The sequence below is a fragment of the Crocodylus siamensis genome, chromosome 1 (assembly GCF_052110815.1).
Source record: "Crocodylus siamensis isolate JL-2025a chromosome 1, ASM5211081v1, whole genome shotgun sequence".
Classification (NCBI taxonomy): domain Eukaryota; kingdom Metazoa; phylum Chordata; order Crocodylia; family Crocodylidae; genus Crocodylus; species Crocodylus siamensis.
The window spans coordinates 17,844,110-17,863,509 of NC_143395.1; the positions used below are offsets into that span (position 1 = coordinate 17,844,110).

General features: G+C 45.6%; 1 protein-coding gene across 1 annotated transcript in view; it reads left to right on the forward strand.

The window, feature by feature from the left end:
- Positions 1-12,034, forward strand: part of SMC6 (structural maintenance of chromosomes 6) — an 81,856-nt gene extending 69,822 nt beyond the window's left edge. The window contains 3 exon segments of the mRNA XM_090031830.1: positions 9,827-9,924; positions 11,550-11,615; positions 11,617-12,034. Of these exon segments, the coding sequence (XP_089887956.1) occupies positions 9,827-9,924; positions 11,550-11,615; positions 11,617-11,656 (204 nt within the window). The 3' untranslated portion in view covers positions 11,657-12,034.
- Positions 12,035-19,400: the final 7,366 nt, after the last annotated feature.

Genomic DNA, 19,400 nt, shown 5'->3' on the forward strand with positions numbered 1-19,400 from the left:
TTCATTAGAAAGTTGAAAGGTGCTGTGGCAGTTCATATTAGTTGTTAACTTTATAACCTTTTTTCTCTTTAATATTAATTTGGGAGTATAAAAAGCCTGCTAAGCTTCTAGCAAGGAATATCGAGCATATTTTATTCCAGCCTGACACCTTGAAACCTAAGTAACAAACTTAACAGAGAACCTGTGTACATTTTAACATTTTGCCTAATCCATGACTCTTAACTGCATAGATCTGAGACAGTTTTGCTGTTGCTAAGAAAATATGGATTAGTGTAGAAATCTCACTTCTGCTGATACCATCTTCTTCCCTTAATGGTAGACCTGAATGTGTGTTTCTACCGGTTCTGCATGGCACATCCACTAAGAGGCATGCACAAACAGAAATAAAGTGGTGAAGCCACTCTAGGGATGTTACCTGCTTCCACGATCAATCATGCCAGACGGTGTTCAAGAACAGTGTGCCCCTAAGGCAACTTCATTAATTTCTGGGTTTGGCATAGGTAGGTCACAAGTGGCTAGATAGATAGTTCTTGATACTGTTCTTAGGAACATCACAGAAGACATACCCTAGGTATAGCAGTTTAGCTTTATGTTGCTGCTTTGAAACTTGAGGTAGGATATGCCTTGTTGTATAATCCTTAGAGTTTTCCAAATCTGTAAGTGCTCTTCAAAAGCTGATGAATGCATGAAGACTAATTAGCTTCAAAATACCAATACAGACTTTGACTTGCAACTGCAACTGAATAAAATTCTCCTGAAAAAGGAACTAAATAAGAAAAAAATTCTAATTCCCAGTTTAAACAGTATCAAAATGTATTAGTTTGCAGGATAATTAATTCAAGGAGATCCTTAACAGACTAGCTGAAGGCAATATCCTGAGAGATACCCAGCATGGGTTTGTTGCAGGTAGGTCTTGCTTGACCAATCTCATTTCCTTTTATGACCAGGAGACCTATAACCTGGAGAAGGGGGAAGAGATTGACATTGTATATCTTGACTTTAAAAAAGTCTTCGATTTGGTATCCCACGATCACCTCTTGGCTAAACTGGCTAACTGTGACCTCGACCTCACCACGATCCGCTGGCTGGGGAATTGGCTCCGTGGTAGGACCCAGAGGGTGGTGGTTGACGGGAGCCACTTGTCTTGGTGTGCTGTGACCAGTGGGGTCCCTCAAAGCTCTGTTCTAGGGTCTGTACTATTTAACATCTTCATCAGTGATGTGGACATTGGTGTCCGAAGTGGATTGGCCAAGTTTGCCGATAACACCAAATTCTGGGGTCAAGAGGGTGATCCAGGCAGATCTTGACAAGCTCATGAAACGGGCGGACGAGAACCTGATGGTGTTCTCCACCACAATGCAAGGTTCTCCACCTCGGGAGGAAAAACCTGCAGCATGCTTATAGGCTTGGCAGTGCTACGCTGGTTAGCACTACAGATGAAAGGGACTTGGGGGTCATGATCGACCACAAGATGAACATGAGCCTTCAGTGTGATGCTGCGGCTAGTAAAGCGAGCAAAATGCTGGCTGGCATCCATACATGCTTCTCAAGCAGATCGTGGGATGTCGTTCTCCCGTTGTACTTGGCCTTGGAGTACTCCGCAGCTGGAGTACTGCATCCAGTTTTGGGCTCCTACAATTCAAAAAGGATGTGGAGAAGCTTGAGAGGGTGCAGGAGAGCCACGCGCATGATCAGAGGTCAGGCAAACAGACCTTATGATGAGAGGCTGACAGCCATGGGACTCTTCAGCATGGAAAAGCACAGGCTCAGGGGTGATCTGATGGCCACCTGTAAGTTTATCAGGGGTGCTCATCAGGATCTGGAGGAACGTCTGTTCACCAGAGAAGTCACAAACTCCGCCGCGACCTATTCAGGCTGGACATAAGAAAGAACTTTATCACTGTCTGCGCCCCCAAGATTTGGAATAGACTACTGCCAGAGGCAGTTCAAGCACCCACTTTGAATGCCTTCAAGAGACATTTGGATGCTTATCTTTGCTGGGATCCTGTGATCCCTGCTGACCTGCTGTCCCTGGGGCAGGCGGCTGGACTCAGTGATCCTCCAGGGTCCCTTCCAGCCCAAATGTCTATGAAATCTATGAGACCAATATTTTCAGTTGGTGCGAGATAACATTTCTGCTATTCAGAGAGATTAAAAATGACTTTGTTTTGATCACTAAACATGGTATGTGAAGGGATTTCTCCTTATAAATTCTAACACATACATATCAATGGTTCCTTCTTTCTAGGTAACAGTCCATTTTGTATCATCTTAAAACTGTTAGTGAGAGATTCATGCAGCTGTTCTTTGTGTTCTCTGTCATAAGCAATGACCTCTTCACCTAGGATATACATGTGGGTTACTTGGAATGGGGGTTTCTAGTCTTAGGACCTTGACTGATACAGTGAATGTATTAGTTGTACAAAATGTCACTCACTCAGGCAGAGAGACTCCAGATATCCTGAGATTTAGGCACTTTAATATTTGCCAGTTTTTGCCTTGTTCTATTTCCATAGAAATTCTTTACATTCTTTGTATTATATTTGCAATATGATGTCTTTCAAACATTATTCTTAAGCCAAAGTGTCAGATCTTGGGCAAAAGAGAATAATGTTACTTCTCTGAGAGTGAAATTCTTCAGGAATTTCTGGTGTTTAGAGTACCACTTAGATTAAGTGATACTCAGACTGGGGAAAATGCAGTCCGAGAAAGGAAGTTACCATGCACACTTTTCAAACTGGTGTAATTCTTACCTGGATTACTGTCTGGGCAGTTGGACCTTTCTTGCATATAGGCAGTCCTGGGACTTGAAACAAAATTGGTTCCTGAAAACCACATCTGAAGTTGAAACATCATAACGCAGAACCGATTTTTTTTCCATAGAAACAATGTTATAAATGGGGGATTTCATAGATATCATAGACATCAGGGCTGGAAGGGACCTCGAGAGATCATCGAGTCCAGCCCCCTGCCCAAAGGGCAGGAAGTCAGCTGGGGTCATAGGATCCCAGCAAGATAAGCATCCAATTTACTCTTGAAGGTGTTCAGTGTAGGTGCTTGAACCACCTCTGCTGGCAGACTGTTCCAGACCTTGGGGACTCGGACAGTAAAGAAATTCTTCCTTATGTCCAGCCTGAAACGGTCTTGCAGGAGTTTGTGACCATTCGACCTAGTCATCCCTTGGGGCGCTCTGGTGAACAAACGTTCCCCCAGATCCTGGTGGCCATCAGATCACCCCTGAGCCTGCGCTTTTCCAAGCTAAAGAGTCCCATGGCTCTCAGCCTGTTATCGTAAGATCTGTTTTCCTGACCTCTGATCATGCGCGTGGCTCTCCTCTGGACTCTCTCAAGCTTCTCCACATCCTTTTTGAATTGTGGAGCCCAAAACTGGAGGCAGTACTCCAGCCGTGGCCTCATCAAGGCCGAGTACAAGGTGAGAATGACATCCCGGGATTTGCTCGAGAAGCATCTATGGATGCAAGCCAGCGTTTTGGTCACTTTACTAGCCGCAGCATCGCATTGCAGGCTCATGTTCATCTTGTGGTCAATGATGACCCCCAAGTCTCTTTCTTCTGTAGTGCTATCCAACATAGCACTGCCGAGCCTATAAGGATGCTGCAGGTATAAGGATGCTGCAGGTTTTTCCTCCCAAGGTGGAGAACCTTGCGTTTTTCGGTGTTAAACACCATGAGGTTCTCGTCTGCCCATTTGCTGAGCTTGTCCAGGTCAGCCTGGATCACCCGCCTATCTTCTGGCGTGGATGCTTTGCCCCAAAGTTTGGTGTCATCTGCGAACTTGCCCAGTCCACTCCTGACTCCAGTGTCCCCATCATTAATGAAGATGTTGAACAATATGGGTCCCAGGACAGAGCCTTGAGGGACCCCACTGGTCACAGGGCACCACGATGAGTGACTGCTATCAATCACAACCCTCTGGGTCCGACCACAGAGCCAATTTCCCAGCCAGCGGATCGTGGTGGAGCCAAGGCCACAACTGGTCAGTTTTGCCAATAGGTGATCATGGGATACCAGAGCAAAAGCTTTTTTGAAGTCAAGATATGACATCAATCTCTTCTCCCTTGTCCAGGTGATAGGTCACCTGGTCATAGAAGGAAATGAGATTGGTCAAACAAGACCTACCCGCAACAACCCCGTGCTGGCTATCCCTTAGTATGTTAGCCTGGGCCAGTCCATCAAGGATGGCCTCCTTAATAAACTTTTCTAAGATTTTTCCCAGGATAGAAGTCAGGCTAATGGACCTGTAGTTAGCCGGATCCACTCTCCTCCCTTTCTTGAAGATCAGCACCACATTGGACTTCTTCCAGTCTTCGGGCACTACACCAGAGCGCCAGGAGTTTTCAAAGATCCGTGCCAGGGGCTGGGCTATGACGCTCGCCAGCTCCTTGGGTACCCTGGGGTGCAGATTGTCAGGGCCGGCTGACTTGAAGGTATCCAGCTTCTCAAGGTGTTCCTTCACGAGGTCAGCATTTATGGAGGGTAGGGGATCCCCATCACCTGGATCTCCCTGTCCCATAGTAGGCATGGGCGTCCCATGTGACTGATGAAAGACTGACGCAAAGTACCTATTTAATAGGTTGGCTTTTTCCTGGGCGTCAGTTGCCAGTTGCCCCATCTGGTTTAGCAGGGGTCCAACGTTGCCCTTGCTTTTCCTCAGCTCCCCACATATCTGAAAAAGGACTTTTTGTTGTCTTTGGTGCTCGAAGCTAGTTGGAGTTCAGTTGCAGCCTTGGCTTTCCTGGTTTGGTCCCTGCAGGACCGGACCAGCGCAGAGTAATCCTCCTTGGAGGTGAATCCTGTCCTCCATCCTTTGTAGGCTTTCCTTTTTAGCCACAGGAGGTCCACTAGGTCCCTGGAGAGCCAGAAGGGCTGCTGTGCCTTCTTGCTGCCTTTCCTCCGTGTTGGAATAGATTTGGCTTGTGCATTGAGGATCGCTTCCTTGAGAAGCAACCACTCTTGTTCAACTCCCCTCTCCCTGGGGTCATGGTCCCTAAGGGCCTGACCGACTAGCCTCTTGAGCTTGTCAAGGTCGGCTTTTCTGAAGTCAAGAACTTCTGTGTTGCTGACTGACTTGCCAGCTTTACGGCGGATGGTGAAGGTGATCAGCTCGTGGTCGCTGTCACCCAGCTTCCCATCGATCACTAAGTCGCCGATTAGGTCGTCCCCCGTAGCCAGTACCAGGTCGAGTAGCACTTTGCCTCTCTTTGGCCCATAGACTTCTTGAGTCAGGTAGAGGTCATCCACGCATGAGAGAAAGCTTTGCGACCGCTCGGATTTTGCTGAGTGATCTTCCCACGGGATGTCTGGGTAATTGAAGTCACCCATGGCAACCAAGGTCCTGGAGCAAGCGGCCTCAGTCAGTTCCCGGGCAAACTCCTGGTCAAGCTCAGGACTTTGAGTGGGAGGTCTGTAGTAGACTCCCACTGTTGTCACCTGTACCGTATTCTCCACGAATTTTTACCCAGAGGGTCTCTAGCTGTCCGTGCCGGTCACCAACATCGGCTTGCAGGGACATGTAGCTTTCCTTCACATAGAGAGCTACACCCCCGCCCCTTTTGTCAGCACGATCCCTCCTGTACAGGGTATAGCCCTCTATACCCATGGTCCAGTCATGGGTGGAGTCCTACCAGGTCTCTGTTATCCCAATGACATCATATTTCTTTGCACTGAGCAGGAGGACGAGCTCTTTCTGCTTGTTGCCCAGGCTCCTGGCATTAGTGTACAGGCAGGCAAGTGTGCCCTTGGGGGCTCTTGCCTTGCCCACAGATTGGGGCAGGGGTGGGCTCCCTTAAGTGCCTTGGTCTGCTGGCTTTGCAAGGGTTGCTCAGCGGGCCAGCAGTGGCAGTCATCCCCCCAAGGCCCAATACTCCATTATCACCAAAAATAACCCCGAATTTTGTATTCAGTCAATTATAGATGAGTAATATAGCTACATTAATGTATTTATATTGTAAATAGCAATCACATTGATTTGGAAGGACTTCTTTGAGGTGACTTTCCTGGACTTTTTGAAGGGTTCTTGGCTGGAGTCTTCTTAGGAGTCTTGGCTGTAGGTTTTTATGGAGTCTTGTCTGCTTTCTTCCAAAAAGTTTCCAAGGAAGTTTGAACAGAAGTTCTCCAGGTAGTGCCATTCGTTGTAACTCTTAACATCTTAAGTCGAGGACTGCCTGTTTTGGAATGGCATGAAAGATTGATAGGGAAATCATAAAACTGAAAAATGATAAAGCTGAAAGGAATCCATGCTATACATAGAGAATCCTGAACACTCTGATCATTCAGAATATTAGTGAATGTACATAAGCTTAAAGCTCTGTTTCTTAAATTAAGTGCACAGATCATCGTCTTTTAGACTCCTGTGCTGCAGTGTGGCCTTATTGTTATGGTTGTAATAGCTTGAGCTCATCACCTGGGGGCTCCAATAGCATATTTGCAAGGAAGACGAGCTACTTATTGTACATGCGTGTTTTGTAGGTACAGGGCTTTATTTAGTGACTCTCAGTAAGGATACTGTGGCACCCTGGAGTGCCTTGAAGTCACCCCAAAGGTCCTTCAAGGTGCTAGCATTTTTAGGTGTGCAAATCCAAAGATTTCAAATAGAAATTCAGTGTTAAAACATTCTTACCGGTTGGGACCTGTCTGAGTTTTTTGGAACAGAAAAATTGCTGTAATATTTTTTTCCGTAGCCAAAAAATAAGCGAAAACAAAGCTGGCATTTTCCGACGGGTGGATCAAGTCTTCAACACGGCTCTATTGATGCCTTGAAACATTGTGCACTTACTGTGAAGTGTAAAATGCATAGTCAGTGGAGCCCAGGACTTTGCCCAAGTTTTGGACTCAGTGACTCAATTTTCTGCTTAGAAAATGAAACAGGAGGTGAATGCTTATATTTGCGTTTCATTGTTCAAGAGACGAGGAATAATAATAGTCTCTTATCAAATAGTTTCAGATTATAGATTTTTTTATTATTATTATTCTTTTTTCTTTAAAGAAAAATCCAGTGAGTAACAGAGAGCAATTTTAATTTTACCTAAAGGCTTAGAACAAGCACTCATTGTGCTGCTGTTTTCCAGGTGCACTGAAGTCCTTGGGGTTCCCGTACAAATCAAGTCTTCCATTCACTCCCAGTTTCCCCACTTATTTTGCTTGCCACATCTTGATGTCTTCAGTGGGTGGGTCCATTGGGAACGAGAGAGCACACTCCTTGCTGACAGGATGTAGCCCTCTCAAGAGCAACATCAAGACTGTTTTTGGGTAGTAGTGTCTCCCACAGCTTCTCTGCAGTGTCCACTGAAGTTTGGTGTCTGACCTTGTAGGACTCCTTTTCCTTAACTGTTTCCTTAGTTTCTGCCAGACTCATTCACACTCCTGCCCTTTTTTCAACCTTTTATTGATTTATTTGTATGCAAGGTAGGTTCTTCCCTTCCCTCCCAATCTTACATCGTATATGAGGAAACCTCATTAAATATATTATCTGTCCTTAAACTACTGCAAAAAGCAGTATGTGCTCAGTAATAGAAACCAGACCAACTATGAAGTTGATTTTAAATGCAGCCAACACTGAGCATAACAGTGAAATACAGCTTACCTTGGACAGATCTGCTGATGGGAAGCAATCTTTTCTTGAAAAAAAATATTGCCTTCCAAGGCAAATCAAGTCCAAATCCATGAGTCAGTCCAAAACCGTAAGTAGCCTTACAACCGGCAAATATCCTCCACCTCCACCAGGGGCGTTAGATATTTCCAAAGTCTTTTGGCAGGCATCCTGTGTTTAGATCCAAGTCCAGATGCCACCAACAGCCATATGGCCACAGGAGCAAGCTAGGGAGGAGCTTCCCATTTCCATAAAGTGGGCTTTAAGCCCTAACACCTCAGTGGGTATTAAACCACACCAGAAGAGCAGTTATCCTTGGGAAGACTTGAGGAGAACTGCCTTCTTGGACCCAGATACATGGGAAGCAATCACAAAAATAGATTAGCGCATTCCATCTGAATAAAGAGTACAGTAGTGCCTGTTGAGTGTAGTACCCCTTTTTCAAGTCAAGGTAAGCCACCACATTGAATGCATTTCAACCTCCTCTTCACTCCCTCAACTGAGCTGCACCTTTCATTCCCAGTTTCAATGATACCTGTTTCTTCCTCGGCCCTAAATGTCTGGCAAACATCATGTAACAGGGCCTCAAATAGTTCACCCAGAATCCCTCTGTCACCCCCTCTCTCAGCCTGTCACATACGATAAGTGTGACCCTGCCCTCTATGAGGTGAAGCCAGACAAGTTTGCCCTGTGACTTATCTGCACATAATTTTTTGGAGTATCCCAGGACTCTTGACAAGAACACCTGGTTCCAGGCATGGCTGGGGGGCTAACTGGCACATGGATCATTTTATGGGGATACCTGGAGTGTACACACATACTGAGTGGTGCTGAGCTGTTGGGTCACCATGACTTGAAATATCATTGACTCTGCTGGGGCCCAGCCCAATGAACTATATGGTAAATCATGAGTCTCTTGGCTTCAGACTAATATTGTGCATAGTTTGTACTTTCTCTAAGAAGATGCTAAAATGCTACTTTAACGTGTGCTTATGGAGTACTTCTGCTAAACCTTGCATCAGTTTCAAAAAAGATAAAATGTATTGATTCTGGATTAACTAAATCTATGGGTACTGTATGCAAATGACTACAGCTATGTTTATATCAAGGTAAGTGTTTCCAAATTTGTTCTTTACTTATATTTACACAGGAAGCACAGGGAAGGAACATTAAGGAAGCAGGGAAGGGACTGTAGGAGGAAGGAGCTGGAGGGAGGTAGAGGGCAAGAGGTATACCTGACGCCTCCAATTTGTTTTCCCTGCTATAGTAGCGGGAAGGGGACAAATTCAAGGCAAACCTCCAATAATTAGATTCTATACCTGGAAAATGTGTACATTTTCTGTATGTAGTATCTAATTATTAGGGGCTCATATTATAATCAGGGTCATTGTATAGTTAGGTAAATACAGTAGTTTTCTAGCTAGGCTCTGATGAGTCCTGGTCTTCCTTATATCCTGCATGGGCCTTAGCCATGTCTCTATAAGACTATTTCCCAGCAGTTTCTATGGCAGAAGCTCTGTTCTCCATCGCTGTTTGAGTGCTTCTGCCACTTGTCAGAATGATGGGGCTTCAACCATTAAAGGACTCTTCCGCTTTCTCCTAAATGGAACTAGAGGGGGCCCTGTTATAGCAATTGTAACAACTTAACTGTGTAAATGCATTACATCTTTAATTATGTTATCGTATTTTATAATGTACATATTTATCTAAGGTTCTTTAATATTCATTGACAGTAATTAGGCAGAAATGTACAACAGCACTTTTGTTCTTTGTACATGTTGTGTACAGTCAACTTACAGAAGCTCTTTGGGGTCCTGAAGTTATGCACAGTTGCAGATGTTATGCATAGGTATTGAGGTAATTTAATTAGTTTTTCTGCTACAGTAAATGATTGTGTAGTTGAAGACACACAAGGTAGAGCAGAGTTAATGATGTATGTGTATACATAACTAATATCTCCTGGGTTTTGATTCTAGACTGTAAACTTAGTTCTTTTCTTTTAGATTATTTTACTAACAGTTTACTTCTGATTAGCTAAACACAGTGAGTTTTTGTTAATTTGGCATTCTGGTTAGCAGTACTTTGTTAGCAAGATATTTCCAAGCATAATTAATTTTTCTCATGTTGTTATTGTTTTAATTAGCATGGTAATATGAGGCATTAAAAGTATAAATTATCATAAATTTAAAACAGTAACTATTAATTACTCTGTTTTTTAGGACATGGTTAATAGAAGAATTTCAATGGACATGATGCTCAAGATGGCAGATTCTCAGCGTCATCGACAATTTATTTTGCTCACTCCACAAAGCATGAGGTAATAGCTTTTCCTTAAACTTTTTATCTTAAAAAATGTGCAGGTTACATAAAGGAAGAAAAAACGGAATCAATCTTTCTTGATGGCATGTACACAGCAGAGTTGAAACCAAAAGCATCCTTTAGGGGCTGCCATGATGTTTCTCGTATTTTACCTTCCTCTCCTCTGAAAATAACACTCGTGATATTTTATTAATGTGTCTCCACTGAGCTAGTTTTTTTTTAAAGTGTTTCCTATGTTTGTGTTTGTAGTAAGGAAGATGTTTTTGCAATCTGAAATTTATACAGGCGGATACACAAAGCAATTAAAGCCCCTGGAATGAGTATACATCCTTATTGCTTTGCATGGCAGTAGGACTTTAAATATAGTAAAACTTAATTTGGTGGCCTTTCAGTCTCCTCGCTGGCATCTTTACAAAATAATATAGTTTTCTCCATCATGAAGCTGCATGTGCAGATTTCTATTCTAAGTGTAACATGTCCTGGAACTGTTTACAAAGTGCTGGGTCTAGCAAGGAGCACTTGCCAGCTATATGTCCAGCATTTCAAACACATTGAAGTTTCCCTTTTTCACTGTTTACTCATCCCTGGTGGTTCTGTCCTTCACTGCAAGTAACTTCAGTATTTTGTTCTCTTTCTCCTTTACCCCAGAGCAAAGTTTCTTCTTTAATTTGGAAATTGTTTAATTAGAGCTATGTTTTGGGTTTTTTTAGTTTAGTTTAGCATTAGTTTAGTCCTACTTACAAGGAAAAGCAGAACACACAGAATAGAATAGAATAGAATTACTGCCTTTGCTTTGAAGTTTACTTTTGTATAAACTACCCTGGCATTTATCTAGCAGCAGCAAACAGTTATTGCAATTTTATGGACTTCCATTTTTGAAGGGGAATAAAGCTAATGTTATTCAGAAAGATGTATGAAGCTGTGTTTAGTCAGAATTCAGGACTTTGCTATTATTGCATTATTCTAGGTATACATGAGTTTTTTATGAATTCAGATAAATACAGTTTTCCATTTTGCTAAATTCTATGCAGTTAATTTCAGTATTAATATGGAAATGCCAGTGTAATGGAAGTAAGTACAAGGAAAGTACAATTAAGCCATTTTGTGCAACAGCCATAAGCATGACTTGGAGCCCTCCTGTTGTATAGGACTGTATTATAACTGAATGTGTATATCAATATAACTATACTAATAATTAATTTAAATGCAAGTAGGGTTCTGTCTGTACATAACATTTGCAGCACTGAAGATTTGAGCTTAAATTGAAAAGGGTTTGAGTGTAAAATGTGCCTCCGGAAGTTTGTGCTGTCTGGCATTTGCCTAATTAATGCTAGCTACCTGTTCAGGTCACAGGGCTGAACTAGACACAGTATTTGTGGCATCAAATGTAAAGTGATAAAGCTCTAGTGAAGGGCAGAGTTGAAGTCCTAGTCCAACTGAAGTTGATAGGAAATTTTGGTATTCACCACAATAGAGCTAGGACTTCACTCAACGTTGCTGGCTTATACGAGCAAATAAATGCAGTTATAACAAGATAAATATTTAATGGAGAGTCAATCTGGCAGCACTGAGAGTTGTTCATGAGGAAGCATCAGTTTAAATTATGTGTCTGTTTTTTTCTAGTTCTCTACCAACAAGTCGCCTTATTAGAATCCTCCGAATGCAAGATCCTGAAAGAGGGCAGACAACACAATTTCCAAAATAGACGCCAAGAGCAGGAAGATGATTAAACCTGATACATATCTTTATACCTTAATATATTATCCCAAATGACCACAGTTTTGTACAGTATAACTGTATAATTATGTCTGTAAGGTTACTTACTTATTGCTGGTTAAAAGAAAAATTAATTGGAGGCTATGCCTAGCAAAGGAAAAGGTTCCTTTATATTTTCTAGGGCAATAGTATGTGTTTGGACAAGCCAAAAACATAAGCAGAGCGTATAATTTGAATAAAACTTGGACTTGACAACTAGTAACACAAATTTTCTTTCGACTCACTTTTTTATTGCCAGCTACTGGAGTTTAAAGCAGAATGTATTTCAGGGGGTTCTTTATTTTTTTTATAACTGGCCGAAGATAATTTTAATAAACTTTTTACAAAAATGATACGAGTAATAATGTGTTCAATATATACCATAAAAATGAAGCGTTTACAACTTAAAATTCTACACAGTAGGATTATATTTTTAAATTGTATTCAAGGTTATAAAATGTAACGTAATGCATGCTCTTCATTTTATCAAGGGTAGGATTATTGTGCTGTTGGGCATCATTTATTATTTGATTACATTAATATTTGTTTACATCTTGAGCAGTGGGAATATTTTTGGTATCTTACCTTGGATACACAAAGAAACTGGTATCTTAAGAACTGACTTAGTGATAAATGAAAATGGGTTATGAAGTTCTAAAAACATCTTCCTTTAATAATACTTACTGTTAGTGCTCTGATTAAAGCACCGTCCCCCACAACTTCAGAGCACATGTAAAAGTACCCAGTGGTGCCACCTTGCCTTACATCCTGCCTGACTTCAGACTAACACTACTAACCACCATTCTACAAACTGTTAACTACAATCAATCTGCCCATTTCATTTTCTAGTGGAACAAGCGTTAATAAGTGTAGACAGAATTAATAATTTTCACTTCATATTCCTCAGCTTAGAATGCAGAATTTATTTGCAGTTCTTTGACCATGGAAAAACTAACCCCTAGCTTCTCCCAAGTTTTTTTTTTCCTTTGTGTAAGTGTGATTTGAGTCTTCAGGCAGCACTATAATGACTAGAAAAGTTTCCTTGACAAAGGTAGTTCTTTAATTTTGGTTAAACAAAGCATGTATATAATATGCCTGCACAGGTAGATCTAGACCCATGTATATGTATTAAAACTAAACAAAAGGGAGAATCCTTCCAAAGCTTCTCCCAAAGCAAATCTTCCTCAATATATGGGAATGCAAGGAGCAGAAGGCTCCATCGTATCACATGGCGTCTTCTTTTGCTAATCTAAACAGAGGGATACACTTATTATTGTAGTGGCCAGCAATACAAAACCCTGAGGTACACTTAACAATATGGGAATAATTTCAAAATATATTGAACGTATATTTTTAAATGTGATTTGCTGAGTAACGTACAAATATGTAAAACTACATACATATTTTTAGTAAACAAGTTAATTGTGATCCACTGCATATATGGGAAATGCATCTTGTATTTTTCGTACATACAGTGGTAAAGTGTGATCATGTGGAGGTGTGTTACACAAGACTTATTGGACTTGGGGAGCGGGGTTGTTATATGCTGTAGTGAGAGGTTCTCGTTTTGTTTTGTTTTGTTTTTTGTTTGTTTGTAATGTCAACAGGGGAAAGGGGTTTTTAGTCATGGAGGGAGACGGTGCTCTACCCTGCAGCTCCCAGGGGAGAAGGGCCTGGCAGTAGGAGTCTATCTCCTGCTCGCAGTCCCTGATGGCACGCAGTCTCTGGACTGTGGCCGGACTGTGGCCTGGGGCTCCTCCAGCTGGCGCGCCAGAGACCCCAGTTGGGAGCAGACCCTGCAAGGGGAGGTGGCCATGCTCCCGGGCCCAGAGCCTGAAAAAGGGACAGGCAGCCCCCGCAGCCGAGAGCCAGGGGCTCCGTCTGCGTGGAGCCCGGGACCATGGGCTCCGTCTGGGTGGCCGTCTCTGAAGTGCCCGATGGGGGGGCCGCAGAGCCCGAGGGGACCCTTGGGGTGCGGCGCGTGCCCATGCGTGTCATGCCTCTGGTAGGCTGGCTACGGCTGGGGCTGACTACTCTGGGGGGGTCACAGGCAGGGTCTCGTGTCCTCCCGCGCCCTGTCCTGCACGAGCTCCGCGCTAACTCGAGCGCCTGTTTACACAGCCTGTTCGTGCGGCTCCGGTGGCGGGGCTCCCTGGGGGGCTTGGCCAAGTAGGGTCCTGGGCGGGGGCTTGACCTGGCCTGGGACCAGGCAGCGGCCTCCTCCCAGGGAGCGAGGAGTTAACCCCTTCCCACCACGAGCCCGCTCACCTCCGGCTGTGCTGGGGGTCGGCAGGGGGCTCTGCGGCTGCTGAGGGGGTGTCTGGGGGGCTTCAGGGGAGCAGGGGTGCAGTGGGCTTCACCTGCGCGTCTCTCACCGCTCTGGAGCCTAACTGAGCTTTTTTTTTTTCCTTTTTCTTTCCCCTGTTTGGCGGGCCCTTTTAAACTGCGTGCATGCGCAGTGGGCCTGCCATCGGGGAACGCTGGTTTCTCAGGCCAGGGGGGCCCTGCCCGGGATTTGGGGGGCCTTGCCCTACAGGAGGGGGACTGGTGAGTACCCCTCTCCCTCTCTTGTCACTCCCTGGGGGGCTGGGCCAAGTAGGGGCCTGGGCGGGGACTTGACCCAGCTGGGCACCAGGCAGCGGCCTCCTCCCAGGGAGCGAGGAGTTAACCCCTTCCCACCACGAGCCTGCTTACCTCCAGCTGTGCTGGGGGTCAGCCGGGGGCTTGGCGGCTGCTGAGGGGGTGTCTGGGGGGCTTTGGGGGAGCGGGGGCGCAGCAGGCTTCACCCGCGCGTCTCTCACCGCTCTGGAGCCTAACTGATCATATAAACTTCCTTAAAAAATACCCATAGCTATATAGACCTAAACACAGCAACAATCACCCAAAATAGGGAGTGCACTCAGTACCTCCCCAAGGGGTTTCCTTGAAGCCCCTCCCCTTTATGGCCCTGGGATGTGCACACACCCCTCCTGCAATGGAGGGTGGAGGTGGCGGACCCTCCTCTCCTGTTTCCACCTCTCCTGCGAGACCCGCTTCCCCAGCAAGTCATGCTTCCTCTCTGAAGTAGCCAAGGCTCATCCCTTGGAGGCCGATCCCGCAAGAGCCTCCCTCCAGCGGTGCCTTTGGCTCTCCTCGATGGCCTGGTGTCCCGCACTGGGCAGCCTAGGGCGCTCTGTCTCACGGGAGCCGAACCCTTACAGACCAGGGAACCAGAGCCTCACACCAGGGGTTCTCCCCTTTCCTGGGCCCTCCTCTGGGCACCGGGGCTCTTAGTTAAAGGTGGAGCTGCGCTGTGGGACTCCAATCACTTGGCCTAGGGCCGGAGCTAACCTGAGCAGCTGTGAGCTGCTCCCAGGCAGGTCCTCTGTGCACCGACCCACGCGTTGGGTGAGGCCCTCCCAGGGCAGATTCTCCGTGTGCCAGTCCACACACCATGTGGGGCCCTAACTGCCTTGAGCTGCTCCCAGAGCCAGCTCTCTGTGTTCTGCCCTGCATACCAACTGCCCAGCCGCTTGTCAAGCCTCCTCGAGCAGCTCCTAAAGCCCGATCCCCCTGTGCCAATTCATGCACCACTGAAGCTCAAGCAGGGTCCCGAGAACGGCCATCTCTGGAGCTCCTCTCTCCTCGTCATCTCTCCAGCATGCCGAACACGCTCCCCTTTTATGCTCTTCAGGGGCTCCACCCCCAAACTTCTCCCGACCTGCTTGGCACAGTTCTGATTCAGGTCCAGCTGCTCCTTGCCTCCTCCTTTTGGAAAAGGGTGGGACATTGCTTCGCTTGTGCTGCCTCCGGATTGATGGTTCAACCAAGCAAACAGCAGACCCTTGATCCTGGGACACAACCCAAGCTCCAAAAAGGTAAACCTACTACAAACACGTTCCTATCCCAACCCTATGATATTCCCATATTGTAAATCAGGGCTGTCCAACATCTCCAGGGCCAGGAGCCACAAGCTGATGCCATGTAGGCAGTCAGGTTTTCCCATCACTTAGACAGCATGCAGTTGATGCTATACCTAGACTCGTGGCGGCCCCAGGTGAACTTTTAGTATCAGGCACCCCCTTCTCTGGAGATAATGATTTTTTTTGTTGCAAAAGTCTTTATTGCATCTGTGGTATCAATGTCTTTAAATAGTTTGTTCTCAGTTGATAACATTGCCAGTCCCATATATGTACAATATACAATTTTTTTTTTTGCAATTGTAATTTCCCTCCCCCCCCATTTTTGGGCCCTCTTCCTGTCCGGGCCCCAGGCAGCCCCCTGGTTTGCCCATGCCTGTGTCTGGGTCTGCAGGCAACCCTGCTCTTTGCTGTGTGTCCAGTGTGCATAGTCCAGCTCTTTCCCTTGCTGTATGCAGTGCAGCTACCACAACTCCCCTGCGCTATGTGGCAGCACAGGCAGCCCAGCTCCATCCCCTGCTGTGTGTGCAACACATGCACCCTCACCCCATCCCGTTACTCTGCCCTGTGCCCAGGAGTGGGGGCAGGACATGCAAGCCAGGGAGGGCAGAGCCCTGCTGCAATTGCATCAGAAACCATGTAGGGAGCGGTGGCTGGGCAGGAGTCTCTGGGTCGCACTAACCCCTTGTGTGTCACCAATCAAACAGTCCTGTTGTTGATTAAGTGCTTCTTGCTTGGTATGATTTTGGGATGGAAATAACCAAGGCCAGGGTCAAGGACTTGGTCATCAAGTTCCCTTTGCAGACTGGGACAAGAAGTGTGTGTCCTTTTGCTTTGAGGGCGATGAAGAAATTGCATCTGCCTACCTGTCAGATTTATTTCTGCCGCCTTGGTTGGAAAGTTTCCTGTGTGCTCCATGCCCAGGCCTCCAGTCCCTGCCTCAAGGTGATGCAGAACTTAGCCAAGTGACTCAGGCTCCTGGTACCAGGACTTCCTGTTGATACCCGGGAGGGACCCCAGGACTCCACTTCTGGTCCTGAACCTGCTTCCCTAGACAAAGGAAGGATGCTTCAGCCAGGCCTACACTCCTTTTACCTTTGCAGCATGGCAGCTGGATGGTTCGTAGCTAGAGCAGACTGTCCTTCATTAGAGACATGCCTGCCTGGCAGAGAGAACCAGATTTTCTAATTGATTTTGGATAAGGGACACTAGAGCCAATCAGCCTTCTATCTCAGTCATCCTGCACCATCTCCAGAAGTTCAAGTGCATCGATTTCTTTATCAGTGCAGGTAAGGTGCACTTGGCAGCTATCTTTAATTCATTATTTGTGAATCGATGGGCTAAAAAGTATTTTCTTACCCAGCAGCCCTCAGATTCCTCAAGTGTTTGGCTGAAAGTATATTCCCACATGAGGGATCCTCTTGCCACAGTGGGACCTCTCATGGGGCCACTGAGCCTATGACAGCATACTCTTTGCTCTACCTGTCTATGGAAACAGTATTTCTGGTGACGATTACATTGGGGAGGGAGAGGAGACAGATCCAAGCCTCGGTGGTGATTTTCTATATACGAACTTCTGTTCAGATAGTGTGATTTTAAGGGCCCAACCTAGGACTTTTTCTAGTCACTGAAATCCACCCGAGTCAACACATTTACTTGCTCCAGTGCTCTTCCTAAGCCTGCTCTCTGGACAGTACAAAGCCATTCAGACTTTTGAAGAGGCTATTTTTTTTATTTTTTTTTTGTCTCTAGCTGGGAAATCTAAAGGTCCAGAGAGATCTGCTCAACCTCAAGCTGGACATCAGGCTGCATTAAACTGGTATGGGATGGCAGAGGGAGATGACAGCACTGATCTGAGCTCTGTTACAATGAGTCCATATCACAGAGATGGCCCTAATTTGGCAGTGCTCCATATGGTGTGCCTCCATGGGGGACTTGACAAATTGAAGGCAGGGTAGATCTGCAACTTGGACTAACCAAAGTAGGGTGGGTCGGTGTGTGTGTGTGTGTGTTTGTACCACAAGCTTTTGTGAGCTGTAGCTCACTCGGCATCTGGAAGTGAAATACTGCTCACTAAAGCTTGTACTCTCTCTTTCTTATATATAAGCTTATAACAGGTATATGTATCGTGTGTGTACACACACACACACACACTCTTTGGTTTGTCTATTAAGGTGCATATCTACCCTTTCTTCTTCTATTTAAGACTAACATGGCTAACTATGTCTCTCTACTCCTGGACTTGACAAATGCATATGTGATTTTCTAAGGCAGTTTCTGTGTCGTGTCCATATGTACGTTAGCATTCTGTCCTTTTTCTACTTTTCCTTTACATCAGATACAATGTGTAACTGGTTGAAAGGAAACTGAGGAACAAAGTGTGGGTACTTCCTTTTACCACTTTGATAGGGTAGCAATAGGTGTGATGTTGCTACGTAAAAGTTGTTGGTACTCACCGTGTGCGCATATATAGCTAGAATGCAAATATGGCAGGACTTCTTTAATACTTCCAGGTACTAGTAAGTAACTTCTTTTTCAATTAAAAAAAACAACAATAAAGGATAGTTTAAAGGTCACATTTTCCTTAGCTACTCCCTATCTGACTGACTTTTGTGACCTTAAATCCCTCATGCTTCTGCAAACACAAACCTGCAGCACATGCATCACACGGGGCACCTTCTGTGGCTCAGCACAGGGACCGCAGCAGTAGTCAGGGCAGAGAGCAAGCAACAGATGAGGCCGGGGAAGGGAACCGAGTGGCACTTGGGATGGGCGCAGAGTTTAACTTGTGCACATCTGCCAGAAAGGTTGGCCTTCACGGGCTTAGGAAATTGGACTGAATGGCGCTCTGAAGATTTTCAGATCATGCTGACCAGATAACTGGCATGGAGCCAGTCCGCAGCCTGGATCCTGCCCGTAGGCTGGCCCGACATGCTGGATTCAGCAAGTGTCCTGAAGCGGACGCCAGGACCACCCCAGGACCGCGCTGCATACGGCACCTCCCTCAGCACCACTCTGCTCCATGCTGGATCCAGCACGCATCCTACTCCACGTGTGCACTCAATCTGGTGTGGAGCAGACGTCATGTGTGGCAGGCGCTGCATGGTGCCTGTGGGTCAGCTCCAAGACCCACAGGTAGCACCGGGAGCCAAATGAGGGGGCTCTGTGGGCCAGGTTTGTGACACCCCTGCTTTAGCATTTAACTGTATGTGTAGACACTTGCAAAGCAGGAAAGAAACCAAGCGGGTTCTTGGTGTGCTTTTTGCTGGAACGAGAAGGCCCAACTGCCTAACGTGCCTCATGCTGTTTTTTCTTTTTATAAATTAGGGTCTTTTGTGACTCCCACATTAGAGCTGAGCTGCTTTTTTGGTGGGAGGGTGTTGTGGATCCCTGGGCAGACTGCAGAATTGCAGTCTATATGGTAAGTTTATTAAGACTGACATCTGTTCCCATGAGGAAAAAATTCTCAGGCCTTTCCTGGCAGGATATAAACTGCAGTAATCAAGAGGGAGAGGAACATAAAATCAATAAGGCATCCAGTATGCAATCCAGAATTAAATCAGATCCATGCCCAAAAGAGACTCGGCTGCCTAATTCCCACTGGTTGTAGCTTAAAAATAAAGTAGTCCAGTACAATAAAATGTATGTGTGGGTGTGAAATGCAGTGAGTATTAACCCTGGTGTCTCTGTGGAAATTTTGGTGCAAAGCTGCAGTTGTAATTTCCACTTCTGGCTATTTGTTCTAGAAAGTGGAAACTCACGGTAAGGTCGTGCCTGTAGGTGTGATGAGATGGTTCATCTTGCTTGAATTTTATTCCTT